Raw genomic sequence first — 26,934 nt, 5'->3', positions numbered from 1 at the left:
GGGGCCACTATCTCACCGTCAGATAGTTCCTCAATTGTAATCGCTAGGCACAGTGGACCTCGAACCAGCCCTCAGATCCTGGTAAAAATCCATGACCTGGCCGGAAATCAAACCTGAGGCCATCAGGTAAGAGGCAGGCACGCTACTCCTACACCGCGGGGCCGGCACTATGTACAATCAATGTTATTAAAAGAATACTAGCATTGTAGCTGTGACAAATACAGTAAAAGGTATTTTCAAACATTCCGTGTACAAGGGTATGGTATAGAGTTGTGGAAATGTTCGTTAAAATACAAATATAATTAAATTATTGATTAACACTATAGCCGTAAATGCTGATATTCGCACGATCACTTAATAGAAAGCTGCCGTAAGTCGAATTGTCAACGTATGACTTAAAATCATGACCCTATTATAATATGCTAATAACGCATTGTGTCACTGTAATGCCGAATATCAGACCATTGTATAGAAGTATCATCCTAAAAGAGTTTTTACTATTTTCCCCTATGGATTCAACCTCTGACAGGTTCTGAGAAAAATGATCGGATTAAACATGTGGCAAAATTCTTCCAGCGGTTCGTCATAACGCTTTTAGTTTCACCAGTCGAACAAATCTACGTTGTCAAATTGTCAATGATCATCATCAGTGTTTAAAGGCAATGCCTTGTCTTGTAACCATTCTTTTCTGTCCTCAGCTCCTCATTTCATTTCATAATAAGAACCAAGTGCCAAGTCTTGAAGGATTTTTTCTTCAGTCGTCCTCGGCCTTTCTTCCCCGTGATTTTTCCTTTCAGTATATTGGGAAGAAAGGTCTTGTGTCGAAAGATGTGGCCAGTGAATTTAGCTCTTCTTCTCTGTATCGTTAACATCAGTTCTCTCTTCCCTTGAATGTCTTCTAAAATGCTTTTGTTTGTTCTCTTTTCAATCCATTTAATCCCTAACATTCGTCTCCAGACCCACATCTCAAACGCTTCCAGTCGTCTCCAATCCTGATCTCTGATTGACCAAGGTTCACAGCCATACAATAGCACACCCCATACAAAAGAAATTACATTATTTTTCCTAATTCCACAATCTAAATTTGTGTTGATTAAAATATTTCTCTTATTACTGAACGCCTGTCTGGCAAGCGCTATTTGCCTTTTGATCTCTTTACTGCACCTGTTATCATTGCTGCTCAGGCTTCCCAGATAAGAGAAACTGGTGACTTGTTCCACTTTGTCAGTAAGCTTGATGTTGGAGTGAATTGGCTCAGGATGTTTACTCACAACTAATAACTTGGTCTTCTTAACATTAATGTGTGTTTTTTACAAGTTGCTTTACGTCACACCGACACAGACAGGTCTTATGGCGACGATGGGACAGGAAGAGACTAGGAGTGGGAAGGAAGTGGGAAGCGGCCGTGGCCTTAATTAAGGTACAGCCTTGTGAGAAAATGGGAAACCACGAAAAACCATCTTCAGGGCTGCCGACAGTGGGGTTCGAACCCACTATCTCCCGAATACTGGATACTGGCCGCACTTAAGTGACTGCAGCTATCGAGCTCGGTACATTAATGTTTAAGTGTGAATCTGACAATAATGCTGACAATACATTCAAGATCTTGGATAACTCTTTCTCGGAGTCTGCTACAACTGCTATGTCATCTGCAAATCAAATGCATTGGACATGGTGCCCATTTACGTTTACTCCTTTGGTATTTGCCTTAAACTTATTTATGGGTTCTTCAATTACTACATTAAAAAGGTACGGTGAGAGAGAGCGGCCCTGCCTTACACCTTTCCTGATTCTTGCTGTCTGGATACTTCCTGCGATTTCCTTGAATGATATACGAATACAGATTACGTATGGCGAGATTGAGCTCCCACAAGAAGCACGTATCTACTCAGCAAGCTAGCAGCAATTCAGTCCGTGTTCAACTGAAGCTCGCAAACACTGCAGTTCGTGGGGGTTTGCATAAGTTCAGGTGCGAGTTTCGAAATCACAAACGATCATTTCCATTCAATTACAAGAAAACACCCAAAGTCTTGTAAATGCAGTCCATCTCCAGCTTTCAAGAGGAAATTGTAGTGATTTCCACAATACATTTCAATGTGGGAAAGACGGTCAAATTTAATAAATATGTTTTCAGAATATGTTAAATGACTAAACTCCTAAAATAGGTATTGTTATATTCTATACAGTGTTATCTTCGTAACAGTAAGGAAATTATTATTTCATTTTTTCTATCCGAATTTATATGGTACGATGATGGTGAAGATGCTTGTTTTTAAGGGGCCTAACATCTAGGTCATCGGCCTCTGGTACGAAATGAGACGAACTGGTATGATAATTTAAAAATCCATAATCCTCCACTGACCAGAATTCCAAAACGTGAGAACGAAGAATGAATGGATGGATATGAAGTTAAAACAAACAGTGGATCCGACCCGCAATGCCCCACATTCCCAGAAACTAGCGTTAAACAATAGTATTACTGACCAACGGACTGCTTCTAAAGCACAATACTGACTTGATGATGCTTGCAGTCAAAACGGATCCAAAATCCAGGTCATCGGCCCCTCATAATGGTACTTATCGCTAGGAAAATATAACCATGCTGTGTGTCATGTTGCGGTACTAATAAGCAGTAGCGTAGACTCGCGGTATTCCACACGGTATGGTACTACGCACAGATAATGAAATTCGCACATGTAACACGGATCTATGGTGTTTCGCACACTGCGGCGCTACTTACAGGCAACGCAAACCTATGGCGTTCCTCACATAAACACAGGGACCCGCACTATTCCTCACAGAGTGGGTACGAAGCACAGGCAAGGCAGAACCATAGTGTCGCTAATCCCATGGTGTTGCTTATATAGGGATACGAATCACAGGTACTGTGAAGCCGCCAACGCACTCTACTGCTACTAATCACAAACCTATTGTGTACCTAACATGGTGATACTACGCGCAAGCATAAGCGACCCATGGTGTTCCCCACGTGGTGGTACTAATTACAAGTAGTATCATGGTTCCAATTTTATCGTCCCTTGGTCGCCCCTTTTAGTCGCCTCTTACAGGCAGGGGATACCGTGTGTGTATTCTTTGTCTGCGTCTCCCACCCACAGGGGGTTGTGTGTTTGGTCCACGAGTGGTATTTTATTTCCCTCAAGTCCGCCGGCAAGCTGGTTAGGACCCCGCTATCCGCCACCTGAGACTCGCTGCGTGGGAGTATTACCTCGTAGTAGGTTCGTGGAGGTACGGTACGTACGGTATTGCACCGTAGGCCTATTGTACAGTTATCAGAGAATCCGTAGGTTGGTCATATATTCTTTAAACAAATAATATATTATTACTACAGTAGTGTTAAAGAATATATGAAGACTATCGTTGCAAACCGTATTATGTCTGCCTCTGGACAAAACTGAGTTTTCTGCGCAAATCGTGTTTAACTCCGCGGATACATATTGTCACGTTGAATACAACAGAAGTAGTAGTTGTGTTACGTTGGCTACAAGTACTATGCAGATTAGGCGTCAATCTCTAACAATAACACTAGGTCTTGCATTTTATCTCAATATGGAGTACGATATTAGCGTAGGGGAGCATTCTAAAGGGAGCCAAAGGAGACAGAAGGAAGAAAAGAACTCACGGCAGTTAAAAACCGAGGCAAGGTACGTATGAAGTGTAGATACCATGACAATTTGTTTTACGATACACGCCTGTAATACTGTAGTGCTTTATTAGACACGTTACTTCAATCCACGTCATATCAGTTATTTAAATGACGACGCAATGATCATATTGTTCATTCTGGTATTAACTTTTTATTTTATTTTACAGAAACTGTGATATTACATGACCACATTTAAGCCGCTGCTTTGAGCCAAATGGAGGCATATAGAGAATGTAAATTATTACAGTGTGACTTTGCATTTTTACAACCTTATAGACTTGCATTATGAAATGCATGTAATAACAACAGTGGTTTCCTTTTAATTATGTAGAGATTTGACAAATTACATGTCTCCTTATTATCGTTGCAACCCGATTACCATATTGTGTGGATCAAATCGTGTTACGTCCAATTTTCATTAAAATCAATTTTGAAGTGTTTTCATTTTAAGGGGATTCTTGATACACGCCTAACGTAGTTACACTTCCGTTTGAGTGTTTAGAAATAACTTGCATAGTTTGCTCGCAATCAGTTTTTTTTTTTTTTGCTGTTTATCTGTTAAATTTTGGTCTGTAGAAATAACCCGGTTTGCAACAACACTCCTCACATGACCGACCAACCCGTGGATCCACTGATTACTGTTGGCGGAACACACCGCCTTAGAGGACACGACAGATCAACACATTTGCGTGTGCAGATTCATTTTTAAGACTATTGTAAATGAACTATAGTTTTATTTGTTGGATCTTCAGGAGGTACAATCGTTAACAGTTCTTCCTTTAATGACATGTTTGTTTTAACAAATTGCTTTACGTCGCACCGACGCAGACAGGTCTTATTGCGACGATGGAATAGGAAAGTGCTAGGAGTGGGAAGGAAGCGGCCGTGGCCTTAATTAAGGTACAACCCCACCATTTACTTGGTGTGAAAATGGGAAACTACAGAAATGATGGCATGTTACGAAAAACCATTCTGAAGAAAATACATAACTCTACGGTGTCAATAAAATCAGCAGATTCGTCGAAGAGTAGAGACAGAAAAGTAACTTTACGTAAATCTTCCTCTAATTGGAGATTAGACATAAGATGTCTGTTTGTGTGATCACAGTGTTTCGTGGAAGTTACGTAATATTATTTCCGTTTTCCTTTTACAATCAATTTAAAGTACGGGGTGTCCAGGAGTATTTTCGAGTGGTTGAAGAGTTACTTGACAAAACATCCGAGGGTTTGATCTCCAACCCCTACCAACCTTCATCTGGTGTCCAACAAGGATCACTGTTAGGGCCTCTTGTATTTGTTTTGTTTCTAAATTATATTACTACAGTCGTTCAGAGCAGTGAATGTCTCTTGTACGTTGACGACTTGAAGCTACACCTAGTCATAGAAGAAGACAGTGATGGCGATTATCTACAAAAATATTTAAAGCAAATATGCGAGTGGTGTGATACGTGGTCCCTCAGAGTAAATGAAGTTAAGTGTGGTGCCATTCCATTTACTTGAAAACGAACACCTGCCTTTTACAGATATAAAATCAGTGGAGAATGTTAAATCGCGTGGAGTTTAATGACCTAGGTGTAATCCTTGGTAAGAGGAATGGCTTGTCCTTTGAGAAACACATCGATAATATTATAAAGAAATCTTTCAGAATACTCGGGTTTGTCCAGAGAAATTGTAAAGATTTTAGTAATATTGCACGTGCTAAAATACTGTTTTGTTCCCTGGTAAGACCCTGTCTCGAGTATGGTTGTGAGGTGTGGCTCCCTTATCAGAAAGGTCACATATACCACATCGAGAGAGTTCAGATAAGGTTCATGAAGTGGATTAGTTTTGGATTCCTGGGCATGCCAGTCTCTTCAAGCAGGTATGAAGAATTTGTAAAAATGTTAGCAATGTTTGCAACTAAATGCTTGAAGATTAAAGTGGACTGTCCGGCTATATACTGGGGTTGATTCCACTTCATGTTCCAAACAGGCGAACAAGGGAGAAATGTATATTCTAGTGATGGGCAGTCTGAGACTAGGTCTCGGGATTTCTCGAGACTAGCGCAGGCATTATTTCTCGCGAGAAATTTCGAGAAATCTCGAGAGCGTTGTCCCCACAACGTGCGATGAGCAGCGTGTCGTAGGCCTGCAGGTAATCGGAGCTGAATGTTGTTTGTTCCGAATATGGGAACAGCCAACCACGGGCCTTCTCATTTTCGTAAATACGTGTCAACAAGCGACTAGGGCGTTCATTTATCCCGAGGTCTATTTTGACGCAGTATAACATAATTATGAAGGATACGCATTCGAGCATTGTATGTACTGGTAGGTACACGAATGAGTGGTTTAAGTACAGAACCTGACGGCTACTGTAGGTACACGTAACTGGATACTAGAGGCGTGCATTATTCGAACTCGAGACGAGGCAAGATACGCCTTGCTGCATATGCAACCACCATTACGCATGAGTGGAATGTGCAATCTAAACTGCTATAGAGTATTCCCGTCATAATTAGGTAGGTACTTCGATATACGACGGTGCAATGTGAACTGTGTCGAATTGTACGCGACAACTTGAAGACGATGTCCGAAACGCAACGTACGTCGTGGATGTCGGTTATTTTGAAGAGATGTGACATAGCACAGCCCACTGTGTTGCTTATTCAAAAGAAGTAAAATACATCGGCAGAAGTACTTCTGGGATGATCCGGCACTAACAAACGCATAATATCAATGAAGAAGAATCGTCACAGAACACCTCCGGCCCGGTCTGAATCACAAGAAACTACCCTGCCGTCAACGATTGTGAGGCATCCAGGTAGGATTACATCCTAATAACAATTATTAACAAATTATACGGGTTATTCAGCTGAAAAGTACACCTGACATAACTCGTGAACATTTTAAGATACTGGCATTCTGTATTCACTTTCATTAATGGTAAGGAGCTCATAGTTCAACATGCAGTGCTTTCATAGGATTTTGACAACATTTATCGTCACACACGTTTCCAGGTGAGAATTGCTGATGATAACTATCAAGCTTACACTCGTAGTTACTGGGACGTCGCACAGCCCGCAGCACACGAGAATCGGTCTCGAGAGCGTTGCCCATCACCCCTGTTACACGTTTCACTCATGTGTAAGGGGGGTTGCGTATGTAGCAAAGCACATCTTCTCCGTCTCAGGTTCGAATAATGCACGCCTCTAGTATCCAAGTAGATGTACATCCTATCTACAGTTATTCACAAATTATGTATTGTTATTCACCTAAGATGTCCACCCCAAATAAGTCGTGAACACTTTAAGATACTGACATTCTGTTTCCACTTTAGTTAATGGTATTAAGGAGTTCATAGTTGAACATGCAATACTTTTCCAGGCTTTCGACAAAATGTATTGCCTCACACGTTTTCATAAGAGAACGTTATTTCACGCAATAACTGCCAATGATATACTATCAAGTTTACAGTCGTAGTTACTGGTACGTCGCACAGCTTGCGCTACAGGAGGATCGGTCTCGGGATTCTCGTGAGAGTCTCGAGATCTGCGACGTCAGTCTCGAGAGTCTCGAGCGAGAGCGTTGCCCATCACTAGTATATTCCACCTACCCAAATGTAGGACGGTTGAACAAGAAAATTCTTGGCTCATGCAAGCCCTTAGGGCCATAAATCAGCTGGAAGGGTCACTCGACAGTTTTCATAACCCTTCCACTGCAATTCGAAAAGGTCTTCTCAGGGGTGGAACGTGATAATTTTGTAAATTATGTGAATTATTACGTGAACAGTCTGTAGAAAACATATGAAGATAGATATTTGTTTGTATATATATAACTAGCAAGATACCCATGCTTCGCTACGGTATTATACTGAAATTTATATCCGAATGCTTATTGTTATAGATATATAATCCGCCGAAATTTGCGATCTGACTCGTTTTCTGCGAGAATCCGCCGAAATTCGCGATCTGACTCGCTTCCTAATATATTACGGCAATCTTCCTTTCCAGCAATCGATTTCGTTCTTCCCGGGCTAGGTCCAGGTGTTCCACCCGGTCAGTTAGGTCCCTAAATGTTTGCCATATTTTTATATAAGCATTTTTAATATGGATCAAATCCTTCAGGAGATCCGGCGTGGTGTCGTCTTGGGTGCCTTGGCGGTACTGAACCCGCGGCCGGACTGCATTCTTAGTCATTACCCGTCCAGGACCCTTTTCCAGCGCGGTCCGCACATTTGACGACGGTCCAGAACATTATTATTATTATTATTATTATTATTATTATTATTATTATTATTATTATTATTATTATTATTATTATTATTATTATTATATGTTCTGGACCCCACAGGAAGATGCAAGACCGCTACTTGGCGGTAAATTACATCTGCTGCCATTGTCATTGTTGAGAATGTGACCAGCACCATTGTCGCGCATAGGCAAGTGTGCGGGATTTTTGGCGATATGAATGACATACTTCCGTGCATTATTGACCTTATTATAGAGGTGAACAATTTGACGGTCGATCTTATACCTATCGTTTATTTCAAATGTGTTTTAATTTTTATTTATATGTCAGAAGAATCTACTGTAATCTAAGAAGGTTCTCCAAAGGAAAAGATGGCTCTTGAAAACGAACCCAGGAAAGATTAAAAAATGATCGGTTTATGATCAGAATAAGTACAGAGGTGTGCAAATTATTATGGTAAAACACTTTGTTCTACTGTTTCTTCTCACTAGTAACTCTTAAGCACAATTTCTTGATTGACAAATTAGTCATGACACATAATATGTATGCAGGGATACTATGCAGCAAATATATTACTAGTTATAACAATATTGGGTGCAAATGGTGGCAACACTGACTTGAACTGCAATTATTGACCTTCATCTGTTGAGCTTCCATGTTACAACGTGTTGCTTACATAAAGTTTGTGAAGGTATCTGATCTTTTATTGTTGAGTTTGAGTTGTGGTATGTATAATATGATGTTATTTGGTTATTGTTAGACTGTTTTGTTATAGTGTATGGTATTTCTTTTGCAGGAATTATATTTTGAACTTGGATTCTTTGAAGTAAACTAAATTTTTAGGTTATGGGGCGTAAGAAGGACCTCTCACCAAGAAAAGTAGGTATTGCAAGGACCTTACTGCAAGAGGGGTGTTATACACAGCAGCAGATAGCTGAAAGACTCTGTATTTCTCAAGAGGCCGTGAGTAATATCAAGAAAAGTGATGACAGGGGTAGTGTATACCAGCAAAGTCGTGTTGGGAAATGTGGCAGAAAGCCAAAATTAACACCAAGATCCACAAGGAAACTCAAGAATCTTGCAATATCTAACCGTAAAGCAACTAGCAGGGATCTGTCTGTGAAGATGGAAGAGTATGGGGTACAGATATCTCCTTCAACAGTCACAAGACAACTTTGCCTTTCAGGTTTAAAGGCAAGGAGACCAAGAAGAAAAGCCAAGATCACCCCAACAATAGCAGCTAAGAGACTTCAGTGGGCAAATTCCTTAAAAGATTGGAGTGTTGAAGACTGGAAGAAGGTAGGAATATTATTTTATACAATTCTTGAGCAATTTCTGTAACTGTAGGGTTTTCAAACATGTCATTGCCTCTTTTTTACAATGAAGTGGAAAAAGTTATCCAGATTAACAGATCCAACACACAATTTATTACCATGTAGTCATGTGTAAATGTATGGCCTAAATACTTCATTTTTGCTTCAGGTGTGCTTCAGTGATGAATCTGTCTTCTGTGTCGCTGAAGAATCCGCCCAGTATGTCCGCAGGAGGAAAAACGAGTAATTCCATCAGGAGTGCGTCCACCAAACGGTGAAACACCCAACATCGGTAATGGTGTGGAGTGTATTTTCTTGGCATGGAACTGGAAGGTTGTACATTGTGGAGGGTACAATGAGGCATGAACAGTACCTAAAAGTGTTGGATCAAAGACTACTACCTCAAATGAAGGACTGGTATGGCTCAAATGAGTGCATTTTCATGCAAGACGGTGCACCATGCCATAAGGCAAAGAAAGTGATATCCTTTCTACAAGAAAATGGTGTTAAAATGCTTGACTGGCCTGGCAACAGTCCTGACATGAACCCATTGGAAAATCTGTGAGCTATAGTGAAAAAGAAAATTAAAAAGGAAACCATTACTACTAAAGCACATTTGGTCGAGACACTCACAAAAATATGGCATCAAGATGAAACTATCAAAGAACAGTGCAAGACATTGATAGAAAGCATGCCAGATAGAGTGAAAACATTCATAAAGGTCAAAGGCATGCATACCAAGTATTGAAATGAAATTGTGATTCACTTTGTAACTTTTATGTCACCTCAAAACTGAAATAAAATATTTTTCTGTCTTTACCATAATAATTTGCACACCTCTGTACATCGAAAGTCTACAGCTGTTTCCAGTCATTCGACAGGGTCAGGAATGGAATGAATAAACCCCCACCTAGCGGCGACAATAGGAATTGTGCCGGCTGCCGAAGCACTCATCTGGGGCAATGATAGATGAATGACAAATGAAATGAAATATTGGACAGTGTTGCTGGAATGAATGATCACAGGGAAAACTGGAGTATCCGGAGTGAGCGGGATTTGAACCACGGAACCCAGCTGTGAGAGGCCGCCGCGCTGCCGCCTGAGCAACGGAGGCTCCTTATAAGTACATTATGAACAGCAAAATCAATTGGTCTCACCTCCTTTTACACCCCACCGCGGTTAAGTTTATTTACCCCTACCCCCAAAAAAGAAGGCGTGTTTCTTTGTTTAAAGAAGATTCCACACACCAATGTTCACGTCTATTACCTTCAGTTTTGAGATATAAGTATCCCCATAAAAAGAATTCACTTACCGAGCTCGATAGCTGCAGTCGCTTAATTGCGGCCAGTATCCAGTATTCGGGAGATAGTAGGTTCGAACCCCACTATCGGCAGCCCTGAAAATGGTTTTCCGTGGTTTCCCATTTTCACACCAGGCAAATGCTGGGGCTGTACCTTAATTAAGGCCACGGCCGATTCCTTCCCACTCCTAGCCCTATCCTGTCCCATCGTCGCCATAAGACCTATCTGAGTCGGTGCGACGTAAAGCAACTAGCAAAAAAAAAATCACTTTTTTTACATCCTTTCACTCTCCTCCCCCAGCCCCCTGTGAATTTTCCGGCAAAAAATACTTCTTTCTTTAATAGTAAAGGATCTTCTAAGGACCAATTATCACGACTTTAACTACTTCAGTTTTTGATTTATGTGTCCTCATGAAAGGAATTCAACTCCTTTTCACTCGCGCCCCCCCAAGATGGTTTCCCCCCCAAAACGCGTTTTTCTTTGTTTCTAAAGCAGATCCAAATACCAATTTTCACGTCTGTAACAACAATACAATTAAGTCAATTAATTTTTCAATTCTTTACCCCCGCTTCCCGCCTTAATGGATTTTCCGAGAATACGTGTTTCTTTATTTTTAAAGCAGATTCCAAATATCAAATTTCACGTCTGCAACATCTTCATTTTTGAGATATCAGTAGCCTAATTAAAAGAATTCAACACCATTTTCAGTCAATTTTACCCCCCCCCCCCAAGTGGTATTTCCGAAAACTAAAAATACACTTATCTTTCTTTTAATAGAGATAAAAAAATACCATTTTCTCTTCTGTAGCATGTTAATTTTTCAGATATACTGTAGAAATTCTCATTTTAAAAATTCACCCCTTTTTTAGTTCCCCTTAAGTGGAGTTTCTAAAACCAAATCACCTATGTTTCTTTACATTTACAGGAGATTGCAAATACCCACTTTTTACGTCTGTAACATTTTATGTTTATAAGATATTCTGTAAATATAGGCTTTCAAAAAATTCACCCCAATATGTCACTCATGTTTAACCGCCATTAATTGGATTTTGCAAAACCAAAAAAACACGTGTTTATTTATATTTAAAGGAGATCCCATATACAAATGGTCAGTTCTGTAATATCTTCAGTTTCTGGGATACATGTATCCTCATTAAAGACATTCAACCCATTATTCACCCTTTTACAACCCTCCTATTGGGATTTACAGAAGAAAAATAAATACGTGCTCTTTTATTTTTAAAGGAGATTCTAAATATCAATTTTTACATCTGTAAACTTTTAAAGCTTCAAGATGTAGACACACTCATTTTAAAAATTCATTCCCCCCCTTTTTCTCCGCCCCCTCATTATTTGTATTTTCCAAAAACAAAAAAATACGTGTTTCTTTATTCTTAAAGGAGATACCAAACACCAATTTTCAGGTCTGTAATATCTTCAGGTTCTGAAATATAAGTAGCCTCATTAAAGGCATTTTTCACATTTTCCACCCTTGCTATTGGGATTTTCCGAAAACAAAAAATACGTGTTTCTTTATTTTTAAAGGAGATTCTAAATACCAATTTTTACATGTATAAACTTTAAAAGATTTGAGATATAGATACACTCATTGTAAAATATTCACTCGCCTTTTCACCCCCATTATTTGGATTTTCCAAAAACAGAAAAATACCTTTTATTTATTTTTAAAGTAGATCCCAAATACCAATTTTCAGGTCTGTAATACCTTCAGGTTCTGAAATATAAGTAGCCTCATTAAAGGCATTCAACCCATTTTTCACCCTTTTCCAGCCTTCCTATTGGGATTTTCCGAAAACAAAAAATACGTGTTTCTTTATTTTTAAAGGAGATTCTAAATACCAATTTTTATATCTATAAACTTTAAAAGTTTTGAGATATGGATACACTAATTTAAAAAATCATCCCCTTTTCAACCCCCCCCCCATTAATTGGTTTTCCAAAGACAAAGAAATACATGTTTCTTTATTTTTCAGGGAGATCCCAACACCAATTTTCAGGTCTGTAATATCTTCAGGTTCTGAAATATAAGTAGCCTTATTAAAGGCATTCAACCCATTTTTCACCTTTTTCCACCCTTCCTATTGGGATTTTCCGAAAACAAAAAATACGTGTTTCTTTATTTTTTAAAGGAGATTCTAAGTACCAATTTTTACATCTATAAACGTTAACAGTTTTGAGATATAGATACACTCATTTTAAAAAAATCACCCACTTTTCACCCCCCCATTAATTGGTATTCCAAAAACTAAAAAATACGTGTTTCTTTATTTTTAAAAGAGATAAAAAGTACCAACTTTCAGGTCTGTAATATCTGCAGTTTCCGAGATATAAGTATTCTCATTAAAGGCATTCAACCCATTTTCCACCCCTTTTCACCCCTCCTATTGGGATTTTCCGAAAACAAAATAATACGCGTTTCTTTATTTTTAATGAAGATTCTAAATACCAATTTTTACATCTGTAAACTTTAAACGTTTTGAGATATGATGCACCCATTTTAAAAATTCTCCCCCCTTTTCACCCTCCCATTAATTGGATTTTCCAAAAACAAAAAAATACGTGTTTCTTTATTTTTAAAAGAGATCAAAAGCACCAATTTTCAGGTCTGTAATATCTTCAGTTTCTGAGATATAAGTACCGGTATCCTGATTAAAGGCATTCAACCCCTTTTTCACCGTTTTTCACCCCTCCTATTGGGATTTTCTGAAAACAAAAAAATATGTTTCCTTATTTTTAAAGAAGATTCCAAATACCAATTTTTACGTCTGTAAACTTTTAAAGTTTTGAGATTTAGAATCACTCATTTTAAACTTTCAACCCCCTTTTCACCCCGTTAGCAAAGGAATATCCAAAAATCCTCTCTTAGCGAGCACCTACAGTACATCTTAATATGAATGTATGCGCAAAATTTCATTTCTTTATGTCCAGTAGTTTTGGCTCGGCGATGATGAATCAGACAGTCAGTCAGTCAGTCAGTCAGTCAGTCAGTCAGTCAGTCAGTCAGTCAGTCAGTCAGGACAAGTTATTTTATATATATAGATTTCCTATTACATCATCTGTAACTGGGACATCCTGTATATGATAAATAAATAAATTCTATATTCATATCCTATACTTTTCTTGCATTATAAAAAGCTTTAACATCTTCAAATGGATCCTTTACCGATTAATAAGAACTTCGGCGATCTTAAAAGGATGCAAATCTACGGTTATTCACCTATCGCGAACGTTCATATATATTTCTGCAGAGAATTTCGGTGAACGTTCCGGAAGTGTCTTTATACATTAGCCTTTTCAAAAAGCGCAACAACTGATTTACATGTACGACAAATACACGTACATTTCACCCTAATACATAAGAACTATTCCACCCATTCACCATAATAGTAAAACAATTTTGATTTCTTCTTAATTCCTCGTGGCTGTTCACGCCAACAAAAACTTTTACATAATATTTAAGAAAACACAATGCAGCACAAGATAAGACCCAACTCGGTCACATGCGGCGCAAGTTCTTTGTCGGTATTATTTATAGCTACAGCGAGTACGTACTCTGGGCAGCTGCGAACGTTCTAGAAAAGTAAACATTGCCTAACAGAGGATTCGCAAGCAAGCCATAGAATCGACACACTCGGGCAGGTAAATACCAACCTTTCCGCTGGAGGCCAGGGGCTGTCAATGTTCGAAGACGGCCGGTGCATGTCTCTCCTCGAACTAAAACGAGCTTTGCTGACTCAGTCGGTGCTAATAGGTACAGATCACTGCGTGCTACTGCTAGGCCCGTTTTCATCAACACATGTTAAATATATACTAACAAGTAGTTAGTTAATACGGAGTTAGAAATTTAACATCTTGTTAGGTTTCTTGCGTTTCATCAAACTTTTCTTGTGAAATGTTAACTAATCGACTGTTAACTCTCCCAATATTGCGAACTGGTGCGAATCAAGGAGGCAGTGGTACGAACATGCTGTTTTACAACGCGCTCCGATGTGCTTTTGTTTGAGCACAGCTGTAAAATATGGCGCGTGAAGTGAAACGGAATCGTAGTTCTAATTTTTCCTCCTTCGAAAAAGAGTTGTTAATTGAATTAGTAAATATATATAAGTTATTGAGTGCAAGCGCACAGATGGCTTGACGATAAAATAAAAGGACGAGGCGCGGGAAAACTCCGGGAGGGTTTCAATGGGGTAAACAGATACTTTTTTTAGTGGGTATCCGCTGTCACCTAACAAAATCACTTCGTTAATTGTCCCACTTCAAACTGTGCTCCGATATGGGAGTCATTAAATATTGTATTGTCGTGTGCAGAACCAGACCACCTAGCAAGTATATCCCTGATTTGGAGGTTAGGCTCACTAATCACCTGAACATTAACATTAACTGAGAAATATCCCTTTCGATTACGATATATTTCGGCCCAATTGCCTCCAGGTGATTGGATTCTTACATGTGTGCAATATATTGCACGTAGAACAAACACCAGGAAAACGGCTTATTTCATAGAAGTCGCGGATAATTTGCTGACGCTCTTCTACTGAAGGGAATGTTATATACCTCCTTCTCATGGATGCTATTGCTGGAGACACTCGACAAACAACTCTATTAACAGTGGCTTTAGAAATTCCAGCATTGTCCCGGCCATTATGCGAAAATAACCAGTAGCAAAAACTCGTAATATTATCAGTACCTGCAACATTGGAGAAAGAGGTAAGTTTCTCTTCGTAGGATATTCTAACCTCACTTGAATTTCGTCAACAACCTTAGCAACGACTGTTTTCGATAACTTGTATCTATGAAGAAATTTCGGATCCGTCAAATTTTCAAAGTCATTACGTCGCTGAACTCTTCTTCGATCAGGATTGTTTTGTAAAAGATCTAAATAGAGCAATTCCGCCTCGAAAGTGAAATTCACAGCAGCCATTTTGGAACAGGTTGCTAAATGCTAATGTTAGCCATTTAACATTGGAAATGGCTGATGTTAACTTTAATACGCAGTTTAACATTTGTTAATGTTGAGCTTTGCTGACTCAGTCGGTGCTAATAGGTACAGATCACTGCGTGCTACTGCTAGAGTTGTAAAGTTATTGTAGTACACTGTACAAAACCAAATGAAAAGGTAGACTACGGGGTTTGTCCTAGTATGGTAGAATAAGATGCAACCATTATTACAGATAGGTCCAGCTTGTTGCTGCCAACCTATCAGACGAACCCATCTATTAGTTGCATTGCGGACGTTTCAAATCGATCCCATACCCGATTTTCTAGATACTGGTGTAACGTTCTAGTAGCTGCGAGAGAGCATACAAATGATCGCTTAGCCCACCGAACATTAATTTCAAGCACGGTTCTTCAGCATGTGTTAAGCTGCTTTTCTTACCAATACTACCAATGCCATCACCAATTATACCATTTACTATCCTATTTCTGTACTATACCAAAACTACAACACTGGTAGAATCACGAGCACTACTCACGCTGCCATTCATGCCTTGTTAATAGACCGGACAGTAGTCTAACTACTGTACGATGTCTAACCACTAATTAATACAGTAATAATAATTCGTTTGCCAGGTGAGGATCAGGTTCCCATAGCCTGCTGCCATCAAGAGTGATCACAGCATCGTAATACGTGGTGGTTTAGTAGTGTCTGATTTTCAGTGCCACACTCATCTTGAAATTCGTTGCATGGTTCAGCTATTAGTGTATTTGCTGCCCCAGTTGTTTGGGATGGTTTCAATTTCTTGCTCGAAGGGCTAAAATGGGTTGCTCTGACTTCGTGAGGGCAACTGTGAGGAGACGTGGATCCAAGTCTAATCTTGGTCGTCCCAGAAGTGTTTTACCGTCGTTTCTTTACTTCATCTCCAGGTAAATTCCGGAATGGTACTAGGCACACAGAACACACCCGGTTCTTTCTAATCCCGGTACTAATTAGTCAAAACTTACATTCGTAAAAAAAATCTGGTAACGTTTACAATTTTACACTCGAGTTACTGTTTCAAATAATGTTGGGTATTGAGCCCGAAGGCTGAAAAAAAACCTTCACAAACACAGCTTCAAATGGCATACCTAACAAAATGAAATCCTCAACTGCAAGTTATCTTGACAAGAAAAGAATAAAAAAGAAACTGAAAAGAAACTCTGCAGTAAAGTATTTTATTCTTAAAACCACTGAAATAATACTGCATTTGCAGTACCCTTTCGCCTTCATTGCTGCTTCAGATCTTGCACGCTGAAGAGTTGTTAAAATCCACCATATCCGCCCTTGATATTTATTTCCATTCTCTTAGCAAAGTCCAATAGGAATGATCTAGATATGAGTAATTTCATTACCCAAAAAAAAGAGTGTAACATATTTCACACTTCCATTGGGAATAATAATAATAATAATAATAATAATAATAATAATAATAATAATAATAATAATGCCCAGCTGAGTGGCTCAGACGGTAGAGGCGCTGGCTTTCTGACCCCAACTTGGCAAGATCGATCCTGGCTCAGTACGGTGGTATTTGAAGGGGCTCAAATGTGTCGGTAGATTTACTGGCACGTAAAAGAACTCCAGCCGGACAAAATTCCGGCACTTCGGTGCCTCCAAAAACCGTAATAAAAGTACTGAGTGGGATGTCAAAACAATAACGACAACAACAACAACTTTCATGTTACTTCTTTACTACCATTCCAGCCGCTAAAAGACTTAACAGACGCTGGGGAGTCGGAGTTATTCGGCAGGCATTCTACAATATCCTGGAAGCCAACCAGCGTGCTATCTTAATATCAGAAGTGCAGCAACTAACAGACTGTGTTCATGAGATCCACTCAATTGGATTCAAAATCTGACTTTGGCTGAGACAGTGCAAAACATATTGTAAATTTTCCTTCAGAAATTTTATTTCGTACATCATGCGAGATTTTCTAGATAATCTTTCTTGTTACAAAAGAGCATCTGAAGCACGTGTAACTTTGTATAGTGTAACAAACGTTTATCCAAAATACTGTCTTGTCTATAGGCAGGAAATGATCCACATCCATCAGAAACGAGCCTCTCCTCACCATGAGATGAATACCCTCCGTATTTCACGATGAAGTTCTGGTAGCGCTGGCTGAATCTTCCACCTTTGGAGAAACAAATAGACTGAATATTCCAAGATCAGACTTGATTTCTTCACTCTTAAGTTACCTTTTATCACTCCTTTCAAGCCGATTCCTGCGACTCTTTTTACAGAAGAAGTTCATGTCGATTTGTTTGAGTACTGATTATCGCTTTGTTCTTACGGCAGCAACCTTATAAAATCTTAAATAGCCTATACATTACACAGTAGAAATGTGAACACCACTTCAGCACTCCCTCAAATCGGCAATAATCTCTCAAGATGATTTCGGAGGATCAGCAATAGACTGCCTGGGGGATAATTCTATCCACTTGCAGTGGGCTTCTTGTTCTCAGAACTCCTTGTCAAAGTTGTTTATTCCCATGCTTACGTTGTCTACTTACCCTGCGCCACATATTCAATGTCTGGATATTCCAAAAACCCGAGCTATTCTCACTTGAAAAAGTCCTTCCTTCAAAACGGTATGAACACAGCGTCTCCACAACCCTAGACCATTAGCAAATATGTAGCTCTCTGGTCTCGTTAACTTTTACACTTACTACATTGAAATCGTTTAAAATGAGTCTAATTCTATTCTCCTGGTTCTCTTTCTGCTTCTCTAGTCCTCCATGGCCGAATCTATTATTACGCCAAGTAATTTACCTTCCTCCATTCACATCCAGCTACCAAAGCTGGGTCATAGACAAAGCTTCATCCATCGGGTGCATTTCTAACTTAGCCTTTATCTCTTTGCTGCGAGATCTCTCCTGCCACTTTTCCCACCAGTTTGTATGAGGAATTATTCTCTCAACTCTCCAGTTTGTTATCTCCTCCTTATGAATGTGATATCCTGAATCCCTCCAGCTTCACCCTCGTGAAGCACAGTAGGTTTGAAAACAGATCACTGTAGGGGGGATTTCGACTGTGAACTCACTTCAAAAGTGCAATGCGAAAATATTTTGGGTCCGCAATTTACAGCAAGGAAAATATTTTCCACATATTATGGACATTCTCTCCTATATTGTAACTGTACTGTACCTGCGTCTTGTTCAGAGTCTTTTCAAGCAGGTCACGTTCCTGAGTGACAGTGTGCAGACGACTTGACAGGTCCAGGATCTCCCCCTTCAGGGAGGCCAGAGCAGCGAGGTGAAGCTGAAAAGAGAGACGAGAATGAAATCCTCGAGTAACAAGCATAATACAAAGAGACAAATAAAAACAATCTAAATCAAAACGTCAAAAATGTATACTTTCATAATCAGACTAAATATATCACTCAGTTGGCATATAATTTGCTCATTACCAAATGCAACGGCTGTTATCATAACCCTTAAGAGTGGTTTACTTGGGTCGAGTAGCCGTTCACGTTACTAGAACAAGTAACTGGAAGCAGGCAACTTGAATAGCATAAACAGCAAATGTAGCACTCGATCAAATACCTGAACCAGTAGCAAGGCTAGTCAAGTGACTTGAACGGCACTCAATTTACTTGTCCAAGAAAGTTCTAAGCCATCACGGTTGTCCTTACTGAAATGTAGGCGAGAAGCCCCTGCTGCAAACGTGTCCAGCGAGCTTTGTAGCAAGTGTGTATAAGTCTCCGTTGTGGATGGAGGAGGTAATTCTAAAATTTGAAGAGTTACACTGTATGAAGGACATAAGAACCGTTGACCATCCTCTAAAATCCTGGAAAGGGGCTCCAACAAGATGCTGCCGTTTGGGCCACCTGACCATAGGATTTTTAACGAGGTGTTACTCCTCTGCCACTCACCCTTTGTCCTGACTTGTGACAGGCTTTGCCCCGTTTCCCAAACATAGGGCCCAGGTTGTGGTGGAGGTGGGGAGTGGGGAGGAGGGGTGAAGTGTTACCATAAAAATGTCTATTTAATAAATAATAGTGTATTTAGAAATGTTTATTTTATTATTTTATTTCAAGAATGAAAGTACCGAGTATCATCGAACCATTTCTAATAATAATAATAATAATAATAATAATAATAATAATAATAATAATAGGAAGAAGAAGAAGAAGTTACGAAGTAGAAGTAGTAGAAGAAGAACAACAAGAAGAAAGTATGGTTACCGCTAGTACTGTTATATGGCATGTTCTACGGCCGGATGCCCTTCCTGATGCCAATCTCAGTTAAGGAGCTCATGGATGATGGTGAATGAACTTGGATAAGGAAATGGAAGGAATCAGCTGCGGCCTATGAATAGGAATTGCTGTGGCATTTGCTGGAAGTGAAAATGGAAAACCACGGAAACCCATTCTCAGGTCAGTCGACGTTGCGGTTCGAACCATTCATCTCCGGAATGTAGATTACGGCTCCTTAGCCGTAGCGCGTTAACATGTGCGACAACTCCGCTCGGTAATAATAATAATAATAATAATAATAATAATAATAATAATAATAATAATAATAATAATAACAACGCTGTGCACTTAACATCCACTGAATTGCTACAGATTTAAAGACGCACAAGAATGCCGAATTTGAATTTTGTTCTAAAAAGGCCAGAAATTATATCGACAAGAATATCTCCCATTTAGTTTTCTTAAATACCGGAAGACTACGCTAGGATGCCGGGCTGCGCCGCTCATGCTGAAAGAATCCGTTTCCGGTCCGATGACCCACCTAGTAAATGTTCCCGAATTACAACAGAAGATGCGGTCACTTTTTGTGTCCTTGTGGTAGCCTGTGTTCAACAATCTACAAGATCGTTATGAACAATGCGTAAGATTCACATCACGTGCGCCTTTGGGACGCATGCTATACCTACGCAGTTAATTACGTGTTGTCGTCACCTTGCATGTTATAATGACTTATCTTGGTATTCAGAGCATATTTGTAATCTCAGTACCGTCTATTTTACAAAATACTGTATTTATTCTCACTTGAGCCCCCGACACCTCTCTCTTCTCTTATTTCCTGAGTCAAAATAGGGTGGTTCCAATGTCGAAATGTATTATTTCTTGCGGAGACAGTGAAATCATCCTTTGCGAATTTTCTAATGGTACCTGGAGTACCGAGGTACCCTGACTGATATGTCTACTTGTGTGTGTGGTTCATTTCGACAAGCATTAGGAAGATGGTGGCGTAGCCTTCAGAAAGATATCATCCGAATATTTCTTGAAGTCGAAAATACGAAAAATAATTTGAAGTATGACCGATCATCAGAATCAGACTCACTCGTATCTCAAATCCAATAGCAGAATTTACTATCAGACAGTTCTCGCACTGCTTAATACAAGACGTGGATAACATACATACATACATACATACATACATACATACATACATACATACATAAATACATACATACATACATACATACATTATCATTATAGACTGGTATGCCTTTCAGCGTTCAGTCTGCAAGCCTCTGTGAATTTACTAAACGTCGTCACAATCCTCTATTTGCAACTAGTGCTGTGGCCTCATTTAGTTCTATACCTCTTATCTTTAAATCGTTAGAAACTGAGTCTAACCATCGCCGTCTTGGTCTCCCTCTACTTCTCTTACCCCCCATAACAGAGTCCAATATTCTCCTAGGTAACCTATCTTCCTCCATTCGCCAAACATGACCCCACCACCGAAGCCGGTTTATGCGTACAGCTTCATCCATCGAGTTCATTCCTAAGTTAGCCTTTATATCCTGATTCCGAGTATCATCCTGCCATTGTTCCCACCTGTTTGTACCAGCAATCATTCTCGCTACATTCATGTCTGTTACTTCTAACTTATGAATAAGATATCCCTTTCGCTATACCTTAAAAATCAACATCATCTAAACACGCTCCAGATATAACAGTAGTAGTTTTGGAAGTCTTTGAAAGACAGCCACAATCGACTGTAGGTAACACCAATTGTTCTCGTGCTTGCGATTTCACTTTTCTGCAAGAAGTTTCTCTTCTGAAGAGACAAATTGTTCTGGATCTCTATCAATATATATCAGAAATTAAAACCATGTTAATTCTTGGGGCCAAAGGTGATCACGCGTAGTGCTAACCACACAGTGGAATAGTGGAAATCCTTCATTTGAACTCTTCCATACGCCATCATTTCCTGTTAAGGAGATACCTTGTTTTTTGGTTCCCAGCCCTATGTTAAAAAATAGCGACATACGGGTCTTCAGTGTTTTATAAAACAGAATTTCACGACCGTCTTTCAATTCGAAGTATTCATTCACGTGGGAGCTATTACTGTAGCTTTAATTTTTGGAACGTACTGAATGGTTAGGAGAACTTAGGTCAACGATAGGCTCTGAAATATTTGACATTAATGCTCAACCGCAATTGGTCCTTGATGAGTAATGTAAGCAAATGCGTTTAATGACATTTTGATCTCAAAGTTAACGATACTCATTAATAGTCCTACCACATGTGTCGAAATATATTTCTTGTTTTTAGCAGAGATGCGATATGCGACCAAACGAGCACTTTGCTATGAAACACTAATAGGTAACTTGGCTCAACCAATACAACGTTATTAAATGGAATGTTCTTATGATACTGAACAACACAAGCTACTAGTTGTTACTGCTGCTGGTCTTAGAGGTGAAGTACACTACAGACAACAGTCTGATATTTTGGTGTTTGTAGCAGTAAGCGTATCTCTAATCTAATGTGTGTTTCTGTGAGGGTGAAATTATTTTGTTTGATGAAATTCCATATTTGACCGGCTCCTTGGCTGAATAGCCAGCCTACCGAACTTGGGTTCAGAAATGAAATGGCGTATGGCTTTTAGGGCCGGGAGTGTCCGAGGACAAGTTCGGCTCGCCAGATGCAGGTCTTTTGATTTGACTCCCGTAGGCAACCTGCGCGTCGTGATGAGGATGAAATGATCATGAAGACGATACATACCCACACACAGCCCCCGTGCCAGCGAATTTAACCAATTATGGTTAAAATTCCCGACCCTGCCGGGAATCGAACCCGGGTCACCTGTGACCAAAGGCCAGCACGATAACCATTTAGCCATGGAGCTTCGGTTCAGAATGCCCAGGGTTTGATTCCCGACCGGGCCAGGCATTTTAACAGAGTCTGGTTAATTCCTTTGGCTTGAGGAGTGGGTGTCTGTGTTCGTCCTTAGTGCATATTAAGGTTTCCTTCGAGATTTCGTTACAGCCACATAATTTTCTTTGATATTTCAATAAAGCCACGTAACAAACTGCGGTGCGCTGTGGGAATTTAACCAGCTCTGAGGTTAATGCATTAACATGTGTACATTATAAAACTCATCACTCTTCAGTTTTGTTCAGTCTCAAGGTTAAATATTTCAAACCCGATCCATTGCGACTTTCATCAGCCATACTGTGTGCAAGTGATCTCTAAATATTTCCACCATTTCTATATTCGAGCAAATAGTGCAACCATATCTTAATTAAGTTCTGGCACCGGGCGAGTTGGCCATGCGGTTAGGGGCGCGCAGCTATGGGCTCGCATCCGGGAGATAGTGGGTTCGAACCCCACTGTCGGCAGCCCTGAAGATGGTTTTCCGTGGTTTCCCATTTTCACGCTTTAATTAAGGCCACAGCTGCTTCCTTCCCATTCCTAGGCCTTTCCTGTCCCATCGTCACCATAAGATCTATCTGTGTCGGTGCGACGTAAAGCAAATAGCGTTTCAATACTGGTAACCTTTTTCTGATAGTTCGTTTAAATTGTTGTAGACACAACACAGTGGTGTAGAGGCCACAATGATTCGCTATAATATACATTATAAATCGAGTGAGTGGCTGCGCTATACGGGCTGCATAGGTGTTAATTTGCATCCGGGAGATGATGGGTTCGAATATCCGATCGGCAGCCTGATAGTGGTTTTCCGTATTTTCCAGTTTTCGCACCTGGCAAATGGTGAGACTGTATCTCTAACTAAGGCCATAGTCGATTCCTTCATTGTCCGCGCCCCTCTCTATCTCATCGTCAGAGTTAGTACATCGTTAAAACAGAGAAGGATTATTAAATACGCTTTGGTCATGGAAGTAACGGTCTCATTGTAGCTGTCTTAAACTGTAGAAATAAAACAAATGAATTAAGTTGTTAGAATAATTATCCTCCTTAAAAATGGACAACATGTAAGGCTTCTAGAAGAACAACGCCATATATACAACTAACACTTCTTTGGAATGAATCAATCAATCAATCAATCAATCAATCAATCAATCAATCAATACTGATCTGCATTTAGGGCAGTCGTCCAGGTGGCAGATTCCCTATCTGTTGTTTTACTAGCCTTACCTTAAATGACTTCAAAGAAATTGGAAATTTATTGATCATCTCCCTTGGTAAGTTATTCCAATCCCTAACTCCCCTTCCTATAAATGAATATTTGCCCCAATTTGTCCTCTTGAATTCCAACTTTATCTTCATATTGTGATCTTTCCTACTTTTAAAGACGCCACTCAAACGTATTCGTCTACTAATTCCATTCCACGCCATCTCTCCGCTGACAGCTCGGAACACACCACTTAGTCGAACAGCTCGTCTTCTTTCTCCCAGTTCTTCCCAGCGAAAACTTTGCAACATTTTTGTAACGCTACTCTTTTGTCGGAAATCACCCAGAACAAATCGAGCTGCTTTTCTTTGGATTTTTTTCCAGTTCTTGAATCAAGTAATCCTGGTGAGGGTCCCATACACTGGAACCATACTCTAGTTGGGGTCTTACCAGAGACATATATGCCCTCTCCTTTACATCCTTACTACAACCCCTAAACACCCTCATAACCATGTGCAGAGACCTGTACCCTTTATTTACAATCATATTTATGTGATTACTCCCCAATGAAGATCTTTCATTATATTAACACCTAGGTACTTACAATGATCCCCAAAAGGAACTTCACCCCATCAACGCAGTAATTAAAACTAAGAGGACTTTTCCTATTTGTGAAACTCACAACCTGACTTTTAATCCCGTTTATCATCATACCATTGCCTGCTGTTCATCTCACAACATTATCGAGGTCACGTTGCAGTTGCTCACAATCTTGTAACTTATTTATTACTCTGTACAGAATAACATCATCCGCAAAAAGCCTTATCTCTCAGTCCACTTCTTTACTCATATCATTTATACACTGACTGACAGAGCAAATGCAACACCAAGAAGGAGTGGTCAGAACTTTATGCCAATTGCAGGGTAGACTGACGTCACTGAGGTATGCTCATGATGTGAAATGCGCCGCTGTGCTGCGCACGTAGCGAACGATAAATGGGACACGGCGTTGGCGAATGGCCCACATCGTACCGTGATTTCTCAGCCGACAGTCATTGTAGAACGTGTTGTCGTGTGCCACAGGACACGTGTATAGCTAAGAATGCCAGGCCGCCGTCAACAGAGGCATTTCCAGCAGACAGACGACTTTACGAGGGGTATGGTGATCGGGCTGAGAAGGGCAGGTTGGTCGCTTCGTCAAATCGCAGCCGATACCCATAGGGATGTGTCCACGGTGCAGCGCCTGTGGCGAAGATGGTTGGCGCAGGGACATGTGGCACGTGCGAGGGGTCCAGGCGCAGCCCGAGTGACGTCAGCACGCGAGGATCGGCGCATCCGCCGCCAAGCGGTGGCAGCCCCGCACGCCACGTCAACCACCATTCTTCAGCATGTGCAAGATACCCTGGCTGTTCCAATATCGACCAGAACAATTTCCCGTCGATTGGTTGAAGGAGGCCTGCACTCCCGGCGTCCGCTCAGAAGACTACCATTGACTCCACAGCATAGACGTGCACGCCTGGCATGGTGAAGGGCTAGAGCGACTTGGATGAGGGAATGGCGGAACGTCGTGTTCTCCGATGAGTCACGCTTCTGTTCTGTCAGTGATAGTCACCGCAGACGAGTGTGGCGTCGGCGTGGAGAAAGGTCAAATCCGGCAGTAATTGTGGAGCGCCTTACCGCTAGACAACGCGGCATCATGGTTTGGGGCGCTATTGCGTATGATTCCACGTCACCTCTAGTGCGTATACAAGGCACGTTAAATGCCCACCGCTACGTGCAGCATGTGCTGCGGCCGGTGGCACTCCCGTACCTTCAGGGGCTGCCCAATGCTCTGTTTCAGCAGGATAATGCCCGCCCACACACTGCTCGCATCTCCCAACAGGCTCTACGAGGTGTACAGATGCTTCCGTGGCCAGCGTACTCTCCGGATCTCTCACCAATCGAACACGCGTGGGAACTCATTGGACGCCGTTTGCAAACTCTGCCCCAGCCTCGTACGGACGACCAACTGTGGCAAATGGTTGACAGAGAATGGAGAACCATCCCTCAGGACACCATCCGCACTCTTATTGACTCTGTACCTCGACGTGTTTCTGCGTGCATCGCCGCTCGCGGTGGTCCTACATCCTACTGAGTCGATGCCGTGCGCATTGTGTAACCTGCATATCGGTTTGAAATAAACATCAATTATTCGTCCGTGCCGTCTCTGTTTTTTCCCCAACTTTCATCCCTTTCGAACCACTCCTCCTTGGTGGTGCATTTGCTCTGTCAGTCAGTGTATATATAAGAAAACATAAAGGTCCAATAATACTGCCTTGAGGAATTCCCCTCTTAATTATAACAGGGTCAGATAAAGCTTCGCCTAATCTAATTCTCTGAGATCTATTTTCTAGAAACATAGCCACCCATGCAGTCACCCTTTTGTCTAGTCCAATTGCACTCATTTTTGCCAGTAGTCTCCCATGATCCACCCTATCAAATGCTTTAGACAGGTCAATCGGGATACAGTCCATTTGACTTCCTGAATCCAAGATATCTGCTATATCTTGCTGGAATCTTACAAGTTGAACTTCAGTAATGGAATCCACCCCAGGGTGGCTGATGTAAGATACTATCTTACGTTGACACACCAGCGTTCTACATGGGGACCGATAGGACCACAGGAACATCGGAAATCAATCATTTATCACCGCAGGGAGTCATCTCTTTCAGAATCACAGCGTTACTAGCAACAGAGGAAGCAGGTAGCATACCAAATCATCCATAGGGACAAATTACTGAAGCGCAGAGATCCTATTCCTCTCAACAAATATGCTGCGTCAAATATTTCACACACATGGATGAGAATAACGAAGATGTAATCGTATAAGAACATCCGCAGTGACCAAATTAAGAGGTTTTTAAGCTCATTGGCTTAAGATACAATGTGTTTACCGCCTCTGCAATCACTATCAGCCTTTAAGGATTCCGGACCGAGCTCGATAGCTGCAGTCGCTTAGGTGCGGCCAGTATACAGTATTCGGGAGATAGTAGGTTCGAACCCCACTGTCGGCAGCCCTGAAAATGGTTTTCCATGGTTTCCCATTTTCACACCAGGAAAATGCTGGGGCTGT

At 40.6% G+C, this 26,934-nt stretch overlaps 1 protein-coding gene across 3 annotated transcripts in view; it reads right to left on the bottom strand.

The window, feature by feature from the left end:
* The window catches only part of LOC136863922 (colorectal mutant cancer protein), an 809,530-nt gene that overhangs the window by 138,631 nt on the left and 643,965 nt on the right, over positions 1 to 26,934 (bottom strand). For all 3 annotated transcript variants that reach the window (XM_068226110.1, XM_068226109.1, XM_068226108.1), the window contains exon 4: positions 18,651 to 18,764. In XM_068226110.1, the coding sequence (XP_068082211.1) occupies positions 18,651 to 18,764 (114 nt within the window). The remainder of the gene's footprint in view (positions 1 to 18,650; positions 18,765 to 26,934) is intronic.

The sequence above is a fragment of the Anabrus simplex genome, chromosome 2, assembly GCF_040414725.1.
Source record: "Anabrus simplex isolate iqAnaSimp1 chromosome 2, ASM4041472v1, whole genome shotgun sequence".
In the NCBI taxonomy this organism is placed as follows: Eukaryota; Metazoa; Arthropoda; class Insecta; order Orthoptera; family Tettigoniidae; genus Anabrus; species Anabrus simplex.
The sequence above is the reverse complement of the archived record's forward strand: the minus strand, read 5'-3'. Positions and strand labels throughout refer to the sequence as shown.